The 15,229-nt window shown below is 44.3% G+C and overlaps 1 protein-coding gene across 1 annotated transcript in view; it reads right to left on the reverse strand.

Moving 5' to 3' along the window:
• Positions 1-404: 404 nt before the first annotated feature.
• LOC135231495 (basic proline-rich protein-like) overlaps positions 405-15,229 on the reverse strand; it is a 42,415-nt gene continuing 27,590 nt past the window's right edge. Inside the window, exon 11 of the mRNA XM_064286329.1 lies at positions 405-596. Coding sequence (XP_064142399.1) covers positions 405-596 — 192 coding nt within the window. The remainder of the gene's footprint in view (positions 597-15,229) is intronic.

Consider the following 15,229-nt stretch of genomic DNA (forward strand, 5'->3'; position numbering starts at 1 on the left):
GGCGGTCGGGCCCCTCCTCAGTGGACGAGTCCGGCCTAGCTGGTTGCGAGAGTCCGGCCCCGCCCTGCGGACGGCCCCGACCTTGTGAGAATCCGGCCCCCGCCCCCCGCCTCGGCCACGCCCCTGCCGAGAGCCCAGCCCAGGCCTCGCCAACAGTACTCTGGCCTCTCCCCAGTGGACGGCCTGGCCCTGCCCCTGTACTACGGCCCCGCCCCACGAAGAGCCGGGCCCCGCCCTGTGGAGGCCCAGACCCCGCCCCGTGCAGGCCCAGACCCTGCCCTCGAGCCCCGGCCCCGCCCCGTGGAGGCCCGGACCCCCACCCCGTACAGGCCCAGACCCCGCCCCCCGAGCCCGGCCGGCTCTGCTGGTTCTGGCGCCCAGCGGCCTGGCAGGTGCTTGGTGCGCTAGCCCCACTCGCCGGCGTCCTGGGAGGAGTCCGGGAATCCGGCTGGAGGGGAGGCGACCCGGGTGAGGAGAGCGTTCCCGCCCACGGCCGGGCCGCGGTATGGGGCTGAGGGGCCTCTGATGCCCCCACTGACATGTGTCACGTGGGGGTGCGGGAAAGCAGCGGTCAAAGAGGACCGCGAGGGTTCGACCTGAGCTTGGGTCCGAAATTGGCAACATGGAGCAGCAGGAAAACAGCCACATCCCAAAAGCTGTTTAATAGGCGCTCTCTGTCCTCCAGGGGCTGATCTCGCACGTGGCCTGGATTAGGTCAGACAGCGACACTGAGGCCAGAGAGGACCAGAATCTCACCCCTCGCGTGCGGCGGAGCGGGCAACCTTAATGCACGAGCCTATTCTCCGGGCACAGCCCCAGAGGGGGCCGGTCTTTTCCCACCGTAGCTTCTTCACTCCTCTTCCCCAAATTCCCATACCAACCTGAAACGTTTTTCCCAGTCCACCCAGTCAAAGTAGGAGTTCCCCCACAGTGATTCCAAGGGCAAATCAAGCTTGAAGGCTTTTGAAGGTTTCCTTCCTCGGATGTGGGTTTATCATCCACACCAAGCTTGGGGCTGAGCCCATGGAAAACAACACCGGTTGGCTCTAGCTTGAGAATCGAACAGCTGCCGTAACAGAAATACCGCATGTGGATGGCTTTAATGAACAGAAGTTTATTTTCTCACGGTGTAGGAGACTGAAAGTCTGAATTCAGGCACCAGCTGTAGGGGAAGACTCTCCATGGCCTTGGGGAAAGGTCCTTGTCCTTCTCTTCCTCAGCTCCTTGGTGACATCCACATGGCATCAGTCATTCTCCATTTGTACTTCCTTACTTCTGTACCTAACCTGCACTTTTTGTATCTCAAGTGATTGGCTTAACACACACCCTACATCGATAAAAAATACAGCCTCGTTAACATAACAAAGGAAACTTTATTCACAAATGAGATCACATCCACAAGTATGTTGTTGTTTGTGCTGTGGAGTTGATTCTGACTCATAACAATCCCGTATGGTCCCTATGAGTCCACAAGTATAGGGGTTAGGATTTACAACACATATCTTTGGGGGATACAATTCAATCCATGGAGGAACTGGGACAGAGTGAGCCCCAGATGTCCCTGCCCCAGAGCCCACCATGTGGACACTAGGCGAGGGCCTGGGGGTAGAGTGGCCAGGCTGGGCCCAGGCAGACTCAAGTCGACTTTCCCCATTTCCATCTCCCCTAGCTGCAGGTCTGATCCTGAGGAAATCCAGCACTCATTTAAGAGCCTGGGACCCTGAGACTGAGGTGGGTTCCTGGCCTGTAGAGAGAACTCCGAGGTGGTGTGAGGGTGTGTCCAATAAGGCAGGCCCCAGCCTTGTGCTACACAGCTCAGGCCATTGATGGTCACCGTGGTCCCCTCCATCCTCAAGGCCTCTCCATCCCCAGGGCCCCCTCTATCCACAATGCTCCCTCTGTGTTCAAGCCCCCTCTGCCCTTGAGTCCCCTCTATGCCCATGGCCCCTTTGTTCACCTTGCCCCTCCATGCACAAGGCCCCTCCATCCTCACCACTCCCTCCATATGCACAGCCCTCTGTCCTCACTCCCCTGCCCACTATCCTCACAGCCCCCCTTCCTCATGCCCCCTCTATCCTCACGCCCCCTCTGTCATCACACCCCTGCCCCCCATCCTTACAGCCCCTTGTCCTCACTGTTCCTCTGTCCTCACAGACTGGCTCCTGTCCTCACAGCCCCCTCCCTCACAGTCCCTCTGTCCTCACAGCCCCCTGCCCTCACAGCCCCCTGTCCTCGCAGCCCGCCCACAATCCCTTTGCCCTCATAGCCCTCCATTCTCATAGTCCCCCTCCCCCACAGTCCCTCTGTCCTCACAGCCCTTGTTCTCACAGCCCCCCTCCCTCACAGTCCCTCTGTCCGCACACCCCTGCCCCCAATCCTTATGGCCTATCAGTTCTCATAACCCCTCTTCCTCACAGTCCCTCTGTTCTCACACCCCTGCCCCGCAAAGGGATGTGCCCACCCAGAGCCTATGCCCACTCCTAGACCACACTATAGGCACCAGGACCCAAATTCCCTGGGCAAACAGCCCTGTGCAGGTCTGGCCCCAGCTTTGGCCCGTGGTGCCGCTGGTGCATGTGCCCAGGTGCGGTACAGACAGGGCTTGGCGGGCGAATGGGGTGGGCTCCCGGCGGGAGTACATGGGAGAGGCTGCAGGCAGGGACAGAGACAAGACCAACTTCTGCCAAGTTCACGTAAAGAACCCAGAGGGACCCAAGATGGTCGGTACAGACCTGGCCTTCCAGAATGCTACGGAGACATATCTGCCTACAAGCAAGATAGTACATGTTCATTTCAGGTTTATAGCTGATATATAACTCTTGAACATTTAGACAGAGATTGGCTGTCCCCTGGGTTGGCTGGGTAGAGATGTCGCTGACCGTCCCCTCTCCTCAGCTGGTCTTGCTGGCTCCATCCACACCACGATTGTTTGACTTCCCTGACATTGTATCCGCTCTCCGCTTCGGAGTCGGCTCACCTGGCCTGGGGGGGTCGGGTGGCCATTCTATGCATTGCAAAGGGATTTTTTTAAACACAAATTAAATCAGGTTATTATCATTCATTAAACAAATGAAGACAGGAAAATTTGTAATAAAACAAACAGCAGTGCAAAAGTTACTGTTCTTGTTTGTATTATTGTGGTAAATACATGCATAACAAAACATTTGCCCATTCAACAATTTTTATGGGTATAATTCAGGAACATTGGTTACATGCATCGCGTTGTCCAGCCATTGGCACTAACTATCCTTTCCCCAATCATTCCACCACCACTAACATAAACTCAATGCCCCCTGAGCATTAACCTCCCCTTTCCCCCTCCCTCCAACCCCAGGTAACCACTATTAAGCTTTGGTTTTTATATATTTGCCTATTTCAGGTAAGTGGGACCATAAAATATTTGTCCTTTTGCGTCTGATTTTTTCACTCAGCATAATGTTTTCACGGTTCACCGATTTTGTGGCATGTATCAGGCCTTCATTTCTCTTTATGTTGTTGTTGGTACGTGCCTTTGAGTAGGTTACGACCCATGGTGTTCTGTGTACAACAGAACAAAATACTGCCCAGTCCTGCACCATCGTCACCATCGTTGTTATGCTTGAGCCCATTGTTTTTTTAATTTTTATTTTCTTCTAAGTGAAAGTTCACAAATCAAGGCAGTCTCTCATATAAAAATTTGTATACACCTTGCTACATACTCCTAGTTGCTCTCCCCCTAATAAGACAGCACACTCCTTCTCTCCACTCTATATTTTCGTGTCCATTCGGCCAGCCTCTGATCCCTTCTGCCCTCTCATCTCCCCTCCAGACAGGAGCTGCCCACATAGTCTCATGTGTCTACTTGATCCAAGAAGCTCACTCCTCACCACTATCATTTTCTATCCCATAGTCCAGTCCAATCCATATCTGAGGAATTGGATTTGGGAATGGTTCCAGTCTTGGGCTAACAAAAGGCCTGGGACCATGACCTCCAGGGTCCCTCTAGTCTCAGTCAGACCATTAAGACCATAATTTTATGAGAATTTGGGATCCGCATCCCACTGCTGTCCTGCTCCCTCAGGGGTCCTCTGTTGTGTTCCCTGTCAGGGCAGCCATCGGTTGTAGCCGGGCACCATCTAGTTCTTCTGGTCTCAGGCTGATGTAGTCTCTGGTTTATGTGGCCCTTTCTGTCTCTTGGGCTCATAATTACCTTGTGTCTTTGGTGTTCATTCTCCTTTGATGCTTGAGCCCATTGTTGCTGAGGGTCTTCTTCTTTTTCGCTGACCCCCTACTTTGCCAAGCATGATGTCCTTCTCCAGGGACTGTTCCCTCCTGATAACATGTCCAAAGTATGTGCGATGAATTCTCATCATCCTTGCTTCTAAGGAGCATTCTGGTTGTACTTCTTCCAAGACAAACTTGTTCGTTCTTCTGACAGTCCATGGTATATTCAATTTTCTTTGCCAACGCCATAATTCAAAGGCATCAGTTCTTCTTCAGTCTTCCTTATTCATTGTCCAGCTTTCACATGCACATGAGGCAATTGAAAACGCCATGGCTCTATAGGGTCGCTATGAGCCAGAATCTATGGCAATGGGTTTTTTGGTGGGTCAGGTGCACCTTAATCCTTAAAGTGACATTTTTGCTTTTTAACATTTTAAAGAGGTCTTTTGCAGCAGATTTGCACAATGCAACATGTCATTTGATTTCTTGACTGCTGCTTCCATGGGGATTCATTGTGGATCCAAGTAAAATGAAATCCCTGGCAACTTCAGCATTTTTTCTGCTTATCATGATATTGCATACTGGTCAAGTGGTGAGGAATTTTTTGTTGATGTTGAGGTGTTATCCATACCAAAGGCTGTGGTCTTTATTTTCATCTGTAAGTGCTTCAAGTCCTCTTCTCTTTCAGCAAGCACGGTTGTGTCATCTGTATATAGCAGGTTGTTAATGAGCCTTCCTCCAATCCTAATGCCATGTTCTTCTTCGTATAGTCCAGCTTCTCGGATTATTTTCTCAGCGTACAGATTAAATAAGTATGGTGAAAGGATACAACACTGGCGCACACCTTTCTTGACTTTAAACCAGTCAATACCCTCTTGTTCTATTCAAACAACTGCTTCTTGTTCTATGTACAGGTTCCTCATGAGCACAAATAAGTGTTCTGGAATTCCCATTCTTTGCAATGTTATCCATAATTTGCTATGATACGCTCAGTCAAATGCCTTTGCATAGTCAACAAAACACAAGTAAACATCTTCTGGCATTTTCTAATTTCAGCCAAGATCCATCTGACATCAGCAGTGATATCCCTGGTTCCACATCCTCTTCTGAATCCAGCTTGAATTTCTGGCAGCTTCCTGTCAACATACTGCTGCAACCACTTTTGAATGATCTTCAGCAAAATTTTACTCATGAGTGATATTATTCAATAATTTGCACATTCTTTTGGATCATCTTTCTCTGGAATGGGCACTAATATGGATCTCTTCTAGTCAGTTAGCTAACTATCTTCCAGATTTCTTGGCATAGATGAGTGAGCACCTCTAGCACTGTGTCCGTTTGTTGAAACACCTTAATTGGTATTCCGTGAATTCCTGGATTTCACCAATGCCTTCTGTGCAGTTTGGACTGCTTCCTTCAGAACCACTGGATCTCGATCATATGCTACCTTCTGAAATAGTTGTTGTTGTTAGGTGCCGTCGAGTCAGTGCTAGCTCATAGCAACCCCACGTACAAAAGACGGAAACACTGCCCAGTCTTGCACCATCCTCACAGTCATTGCTATGCTTGAGCCCATTGTTACAGCCACTGTGTCAATCCACCCTACTCTTCCTCTTTTTTTGCTGACCCAAGCATGATGTCCTTCTCCAGGGACTGGTTCCTCTTGATAACATGTCCAAAGTATGTGAGAGGAGGTCTTGCCATCCTTGCTTCTAATGAGGATTCTGGCTGTAGCTTCTCCCAAGACAGATTTGTTCTTCTGGCAGTCCATGGTATAATCGATACTGAACATCAACAAAATCTTTTTGGTACAATGACTCTTTGTATTCCTTCCATCTTCTTTTGATGCTTGGTGAGTCCTTTAATATTTTCCCCCATTGAATCCTTCAATATTGCAACTTGAGGCTTGAATTTTTTCTTACTTCCTTTCAGCTTGAGAAATGCTGAGCACGTTCTTCCCTTTCGGTTTTCTAACCCCAGGTTTTTGCACATTTCGTTATAATACTTTACATTGTCTTTTTGAGCCACCCTTTGAAATCTTCCGTTCAGCTCTTTTACTTCATCATTTCTTCCATTCACTGTAGCTACTCTGTGTTCAAGAGCAACTTTCAGAGTTTCTTCAACAACCATTTTCGTGTTTTCTTTCTTTTCCATCTTTTTAATGACCTCTTGCTTTCTGGATGTAGGATGTCCTGGAGTTATCCCACAAGTCGTCTGGCCTTCGGGCATTAGTTTTCATTGCGTCAAATCTATTCTTGAGATGGTCTCTAAATTCAGGTGGGATCTACTCAAGGTTGTACGTTGGCACTTGTGGACTTGTTCTTATTTTCTTCAACTTCAGTTTGAGCTTGCATACGAGCAATTGATGATCTGTTCCACAGTTGGTCCCTGGCCTTGTTCTGACTGATGATATTGGGTTTTTCCATCATCTCTTTCCACAAATGTAGTCGACTGGATTCCTGTGCATTCCATCTAGTGAGGTCCACATCCATAGTTGTCATTTATGTTGTTGAAAAAAAAGGTATTTTCAATGAAGAAGTCGTTGGTCTTGCAAAATTCTATCATTTGATCTCTAGCATCGTTTCTATCACTAAGGCCGTATTTTCCAGCTACCAATCCTTCTTTGTTTCCAACTTTCACATCCCAGTCACCAGTAATTACACATGTACCTTGATTGCACGTTTGATGAATTTCAGACTGCGGAATTTGGTAAAAACTTCGATTTCTTCATCTTTGGCCTTAGTGGTTGGTGCACAAATTTGAAAAGTAGTCATAATAACTGGTCTTCCTTGTAGGCATATGGATATTATCTTATCACTGACAGCATTGTATTTCAGGATAGAGCTTGAAATGTTCTTTTTGATGATGAATGCAATGCCATTCCTTTTCTATCAGTCATTTCTGACATAGTAGACCATATGATTGTCAGATTCAAAATGGCCAGTACCAGGCCATTTCAGCTTACTAATGCCTAGGATATCAATGTTTATGTGTTCAGTTTCATTCTTTACGATTTCTGATTATCTTAGGTTCATACTTTGAACATTCCATGTTCCTGTTATTAATGGATGTTTATAGCTATTTCTTCTCATTTTGAGTCTTTATGGCCGAGTAATATTCCGTTGTGTTTATATACCATATTTTGTTTATCTGTTCATCTGTTGATGGATATTTCATTTGTTTCCACATTTTGACTTTGTGAATACTGCTGCAATGAACATTGGTATACAGGTTTCTGTTTGTGTTCCTGCTTTCCATTATTTTGAGTATATGCCAAGGGTTCCTTCCATCTTGGAAGGAATACACAGAATCACTATACCAAAAAGAATTGGTCAACGTTCAACTATTTCAGGAGATAGAACGTAGTCATGAACAGATGGTACCGAAGGAAGAAGTCCAAGCTGCACTGAAGGCATTGGCAAAAAACAAGCCTCCAGGAATTGACAGAATATCAATTGAGATGTTTCAACAAAAGGATGCAGCATTGGAAGTGTTCACTCCTTTATGCCAAGAAATTTGGAAGACAGCTACCTGGCCAACCGATTGAAAGAGAACCATATTTAAGCTCTTCCCAAGAAAGATGATCCAACTGAATGGATAAATTATCAAACAATATCAGTACCAAACACAAGTAAAATTTTGCTGAAGATCATTCAAAAGCAGCTGCAGCAGTACATCGACAGGGAACTGCCAGAAATTCAAGCCTGATTCAGAAGACAATGTAGAAGCAGGGATATCATTGCTGATATCAAATGGATCCTGGCTGAAAGCAGAAAATACCAGAGAGATGTTTACCTGTGTTTTATTGACTATGCAATAGCATTCAAGTGTGTGGATTATAACAAATTATGAATAAAGTTGCAAAGAATGAGAATTCCAGAACACTTAATTGTGCTCATGAGGAACCTTTACATAGATCAAGAGGCAGTTGTTCGAAGAGAACAAGGTTATACTGTGTGGTTTAAAGTCAGGAAAGATGTGTGTCAGGGTTGTAACCTTTCACCATACGTATTCAATCTGAATGCTGAGCAAATAATCCTAGAAGCTGGACTACATGAAGAAGAATGGGGCATCAGGATTGGAGGAAGACTTAACCTTGCTTGCTGAAAATGAAGAGGACTTGAAGCACTTACTGATGAAGATCAAAGACCACAGCCTTCAGTATGGATTACATCTCAACATAAAGAAAACAAAAATCCTTTCCATTTGACCAATATGCAACATCATGATAAAAGAAGAAAAGATTGAGGTTGTCAAGGATTTCATTATACTTGGATCCACAATCAACATCCGTGGAAGTAGCAGTCAAGAAATCAAAAGACGCATTACATTGGGCTAATCTGCTGCAAAAGACTTCTTTAAAGTGTTAAAAAAAATTTTTTTTTAAAGATGTCACCTTGAAGACTAAAGTGTGCCTGACCCAAGTCATGGTGTTTTCAATAGTCTCATATGCATGCAAAAGCTGGACAATGAATAAGGAAGACCCAAGAAGAATCGATGCCTTTGTATTATGGTGCTGGTGAAGAATATTGAATATACCATGGACTGCCAAAGAATAACAAGTCTGTCTTGGAAAAAGTACAGCCAGAATGCTCCTTAGAAACAAGGATGGCAAGACTATGTCTCACATACTTTGGACATGTTATCAGGAGAAACCAGTCCCTGGAGAAAGACATCATGCTTGGTAAAGTAGAGGGTCAGCAAAAAAGAGGAAAACCCTCAATAAGATGGATTGACACAGTGGCTGCAACAATGAGCTTAAGCATAACAACAATTGTGAGTATGGCACAGGACCAGGCAGTGTTTCGTTCTGTTCTACATAGGGTCGCTACGAGTTGGAATGGACTTGACAGCACCTAACAACAACAGCAACCTAGGATTGGGATATGGTAATTCTGTGTCCAACTTTTTGAGGAACCGCCAGACTCTTTTGCATAGTTGCTCTGCCACTTTGCACTCCCACCAGCAATGGACAAGGGTTCCGATTTCTCCATATCCTCTCCAACACCTGCTATTTTCCATTTTCTTGATCATAGCCATTCTAGTGATGGTGAGGTAGTATCTCGTCATGGTTTTGATTTGGGTCCCTGACTCACTGACAACTAATAACAACAACTACAATGCTAATGACGTTCAGCAGCTTTTCACATGTTTGGTGTCTATTTGTATATATTTGGTAAAACGTCTAGTCAAGTCTTTTGCCCATTTTCTAATTTTATTTTTTGTCTTTTTGTTGTTCTCAGAGTTCTTTATGAATTCTGGGTATTAATTCCTCATCAGATATATAGTTCCACAAAATTCTCTCCCATAATCTGTCGTTACATGTATATTTAGCACACACACAGAATCGCCTGTCTGGAATTCCCCAGCTCAGTTGTGAGACTGAAGGAGAAGATCAAGGAATGTGAAGAGTGATGATACAGGCCTTCCCAGCCCCAGCACTCGGGATCTTGCAGCATGATTGGACTTTGAAGACCTTGCCCATTGTCTTGGCAGGGTAAGAGGGATGGGAATGCAGGGGCAGGGCAGCCTTTCCAACGTCTGTTATTTTCCATTTCCTTGATCATAGCCATTCTATTGAGGGTGAGGTGGTATCTCACTGTGGTTTTCATTTGTGTCTCTGACTCACTGGTAACTAACAACAACAATGCTAGTGACATTGAGCATCTTTTCATGTGTTTGGTGGCCATTTCTATATCCTCTTTGGTGAAAAGTCTATTCACCAGGTGGCAGCACTAAATAGAACACCTGAGCAAAGACTCAAAAGGTGTGAGGAGGGAGAAATGCAGATTCCTGGAACAGCATTCCAGGAGGAGGGAATAGTGGGCACAAAAGCCCAGAGAAGTGTCTCTGGCTGTTAAGGAACAGAAAGAAGGCCTGAGAGGCTAGACCACGGTGGATGAGGGGAGTGGTGGGGAGACTGGAGAAGAAACAGGGCCCAGGTCGTGGGAGTCTTGAAGACCACTGTGAGGGTCTTAAAGACCACCATGGAGACTATGGCGTCTCCTCAGAGTAAAATGGAGAGCATTGCAGGGTTCTGAGCTTCCAAGGAGCACTCTGGCTGTACTTCTTCCAAGACAGATTTGTTTATTCTTTTGGCGGTCCATGGTATACTTGATATTGTTCACCAACACCACGATTCAAAGGCATCAATTCTTCTTTGGGCTTCTTTGTTCATTGTCCAGCTTTCACATGCATATGAGGTGATTGAAAATACCATGACTTGGGTCAGACGCACCTTAGTCTTCACTGACATTTTTGCTTTTTATCACTTTAAAGAGGTCTTTTGCAGCAGATTTGCCCAATGCAATACATCGTTTGATTTCTTGACTGCTGCTTCCATGGCTGTTGATTGTGGATCCAAGTAAAATGAAATCCTTGATGACTTCAATCTTTTCTCCATTTATCATGATGTGGCTTATTTGTCCAGTTGTGAGGATTTTTGTTTTCTTTAATTATGTTGTTTACAAGGTCGTCATGAATCAGGGTCAACTCGAGGGCAACTATCTATCTAAGATTACAGCGAGCCCATCATGATAATCAAAGAAAATCTCCCCACCTCAAAGTCAGCCGATTAGCAAACTTAGTTCCATCTGCAACCTTAATCTCCCCTTGCCATGTAACATAATGTACACACAGGTTCCAGGGATTAGGATGGGGCATCTTTGGGGGCTGTTATTCTGCAGACCATATCATCTGTCAGGACAGTGTTCTGTTGTAATACATAAGGTTTTCATTGGATGATTTTTGGAAGTAGATTTCCAGACTTTCTTCCTAGTCTGCTTGGTTGGGAAGCTCTGGTGAAATGTCCCCAACGTGAGTGACCCTGCTGGTATTTGAAATACTGGTGGCATAGCTTTCAGCATCATAGCATTATGCGAGCCATCGCAGTATGACAAACTGACAGACAGGGAGCGGGAGGGTCCTTAAAAGTAGAAGAGGAGGCAGAAGAGAAAGTCAGAGTGACCACATGTGAGAAAGACCCACCACTGCTGGCTTTGAAGATAAAGAAGGGGGCCAGAAACCAAGGAATGTGGGTGGCCTCTAGGAACTGAAAAAGGCAAGGAAACAGATTCTCCCAAGGAGCCTCCAGAATGAATGCACCATTGGCGACACCTTGAACTTTGATCTCCAGAACTGTAAAAGAATAAATGTGTGTTGTTTTAAGCCCTTACGTTTTAGGTTATTTGTTATATTGGCCCCCAAAATTTAGTATACATGAGAATCACCTGGGGATCTTGTTAAACTGTGGATTCTGATTCACTTTATCTGGAGCGGAAATGCAAATTCTCAGCAGGGGCTCCAATCGGAATGAACTGGCTGGAAGCTCAGGTTCAAAGGACTGCCTCTTGGTCTATGTACAGGACAGGTTCTGCATGAACACAATTAAATGTTCAGGAATTCTCATTTTTCACCATGTTACCCATAATTTATCATGATCCACACAGTGCAATGCCTTTACATAGTCAATAAAACACAGGTAAACATCTTTCTGGTATTCTCTGCTTTCAGCCAAGATCCATCTGACATCAGCAGTGATAGCCCTGGTTCCACGTCCTCTTCTGAATCCAGCTGGAATTTCTGGCAGTTCCCTGGTGATGAACTGCTACAACCATTTTTGAATATCTTCAGCAAAATTTTACTTGTGTGTGACATTAATAATATTGTTTGATAATTTCTGCATTCAGTTGGATCACTTTTCTTGGGAATAGGCATAAATATGGATCTCTTCCAGTCGGTTGGCCAGGTAGCTGTCTTCCAGATTCCTTGGCATAGATGAGTGAGCACTTCCAGGGCTGCATCTGTTTGTTGAAACATCTCTATTGGTATTCCATCAATCCCTGAAGCCTTGTTTTTTGTCAATGCCTTCAGTGCAGCTTGGACTTCTTCCTTCAGAACCATCAGTTCTTGATCATATGCTACCTCCTGAAATGATTGAACATCGACCAGTTCTTTTTGGTACAGTGAATCTGTGTATTCCGTCCATCTTCTTTTGATGCTTTATGCATCATTCAGTATTTTGCCCATAGAATCCTTCAGTAATACAAATCAAGTTTTGAATTCTTTTTTCACTTCTTTCAGCTTGGGAAATGCCGAGTCTGTTCTTACTTTTGGTTTTCTAACTCTAGGTCTTTGCACATTTTATTACAGTACTTTGTCTTTTTTTAAATAATTTTTTTATTGTATTTTAGATGAGGATTTACAGAACAAACCAGCTTTTCATTAAACAATTTAGTACATGTATTGCTTTGTGACATTGGTTACCAACCCCACAACATGTCAACACTCTCTCTTTTCGAACTTGAGTTCCCTATTACCAGCATTCCTGTTGCCTCCTGCCTTCTAGTACTTGCCCCTAGGCTGGTGTGCCCCTTTAGGCTCGTTTTGTTTTATGGACCTGTCTAAACTTTGGCTGAAGGGTGAACCTCAGGACTGGCCTCATTACTGTGCTGAAAGAGTGTCTGGGGGCCATTCTCTCAGGGTTTCTCCAGTCTCCGTCAGACCAGCAAGTCTGGTCTTTCTTTTTGAGTTAGAATTTTGTTCTACATTTTTTTCCAGCTCTGTCTAGGACTCTCTATCGTGATCCTTGTCAGAGCAGTCAGTGGTCATAGCTGGGCGCCATCTAGTTGTACTGGACTCGGTCTGGTAGAGGCCGTGGTAAATGTGGTCCATTAATGCTTCAGACTAATCTTTCCCTTGTATCTTTAGTTTTCTTCGTTCTTCCTTGCTCCTGAAAGGTGAGACCAGTGAAGTATCCTAGATGGCTGCTCGCAGGCTTTTAAGACCCTAGATGCTACTCGCCAAAGTAGAATGTAGAATATTTTCTTTATAAACTCTGCTATGCCAATTGAGCTAGAAGTTCCCCGAGACCATGATCCCCCAGCCCTCAGCCCAGCAATTCGGTCTGTCAGGGAGTTTGGATGTGTCTATGGAGCTTCTATGACCTTGCCTTGTACAAGTTGTGCTGGCTTCCCAGTATCGTGTACTGTCTTACCCTTCACCAAAGTTACCGCTTATCTATTGTCTATTTAGTGTTTTTTCTGTCCCCACTGCTCCCCTCTCTTGTAACCATCAAAGATTGTTTCTTTTTGTGTGTAAACATTTTCATGAATTTTTATAGTAGTAGTCTCAAACAAAATTTTTCCTTTTGTGATTGACTTATTTCCCTCATCGTAATGCCCTCCAGATTCATCCATGTTGTGAGAAGCTTCACAGATTCATCATTGTTCTTTATCGTTGCTTAGTGCTCCGTTGTGTGTATTTACCATTGTTTGTTTATCCATTCGTCTGTCGATGGGCATCCAGGTTGTTTCCATCCTTTTGCCATTGTGAACAATGCTGCAATGAACATGGGTGTGCATATGTCTATTCATGTGATGACTCATTTCTCTAGGAGTGGAATTTCTGGATCATACAGTATTTCTATTTCTAGTTTTCTAAGGAACCACCATACCGTTTTCCAAAATGGCTGTATTTCCTATTTTCTGTTTTTTGATTCGTTCCAGTAATGACGGATGAGATAGTATCTCATTGTAGTTTTGTTTTGCGTTTCTCTAATGGCTAGTCATCATGAGCATTTCCTCATCTGTCTGTTAGCTGCTTGAATATCTTCATTTGTCAAGTGTCTGTTCATTTTCCTTGCCCATTTTTTAATTGGATTATCTTTTTGTTGTAGAGGTGTTAAACTTTCCTGTAGATTTTAGAGATTAGACCTTTGTCAGATTTGCCATAGCCAAATTTTTTTTCCTGGTTTCTAAGTTCCCTTTTTACTCTTTTGGTGAAGTCTTTTGATGAGCATAAGTGTTTAATTTTTTGTAGATCCGAGTTATATAGCTTATCTTCTGGAGTTTGTGCGTTGTTAGTTAAGGTTTGTATCCTGTTAATACCGTACATTAGGTCCTCTAGCATTGATCCTATTTTTCCTTCTATGATCTTTATAGTTTTCAGTTTTATATTTAGGTCTTTGATCCATTTTGAATTAGTTTTTGTGTATGGTGTGAGGTATGGGTCCTGTTTCATTTTTTTGAAGACGGATGTCTAGTTTTGCCAGCACCATTTGTTAAAAAGACTGTCTTTTACCAGACTTAATGGTCTGACTGAGACTAGAGGAATCCTGGCGGTCATGGTCCCCAAATCTTCTGTTGGCCCAGGACAGGAACCATTCCCGAAGACAACTCATCAGACTTGGAAGGGACTGGACAATGGGTTGGAGAGAGATGCTGATGAAGAGTGAGCTACTTGTATCAGGTGGACACTTGAGACTGTGTTGGCATCTCCTGTCTGGAGGGGAGATAGGAGGGTAGAGAGGGTTAGAAACTGGCAAAATTGTCACGAAAGGAGAGACTGGAAGGGCTGACTCATTAGGGGGAGAGTAAGTGGGAGTATGGAGTAAGGTGCATATAAGCTTATATGTGACAGACTGACTTGATTTGTAAACTTTCACTTAAAGCTCAATAAAAATTAAAAAAAAAAACTGTCTTTTCCTCATTTTATGGACATTGGGTATTTGTTGAACATCAGGTGACCGTAGGTGTATGGATTTATATCTGGGTTCTCAGTTCTGTCCCATTGGTCACTGTATCTGTCATTGTACCAGCACCAGGCTGTTTTGACTACCATAACTGTATAGTAGGTCCTGAGGTCAGGTAGTGCAAGTCATCCTGCTTTATTCTTCTTCTTAAATAGTTCTTTATTTATCCAGGGCTTCTTCCCTTTCCATATAGAGTTGATGATTAGTTTTTCCATCTCTTTAAAGAATGCTGTTGGTATTTGGTTAGGGATTGCATTGTATCTGTAGACTGCTTTGGGCTGTACTGACGTTTTCACAATGTTGAGTCTACCTATCCACGAGCATGGTATGTTTTTCCGTTTATGTAGAGCTCTTTGATTTCTTGCAGTATTTTTTTTTAGTTTTCTTTGTATAGATCTTTTACACTTTGTTTTTTTGAGCTACCCTTTGAAATCTTCTGTTCAGCTCTTACACTTCATTATTTCTTCCTTTCACTTTAGCTACTCTACATTCAAG

Source organism: Loxodonta africana, chromosome 5, assembly GCF_030014295.1.
Source record: "Loxodonta africana isolate mLoxAfr1 chromosome 5, mLoxAfr1.hap2, whole genome shotgun sequence".
Taxonomy (NCBI): Eukaryota; Metazoa; Chordata; class Mammalia; order Proboscidea; family Elephantidae; genus Loxodonta; species Loxodonta africana.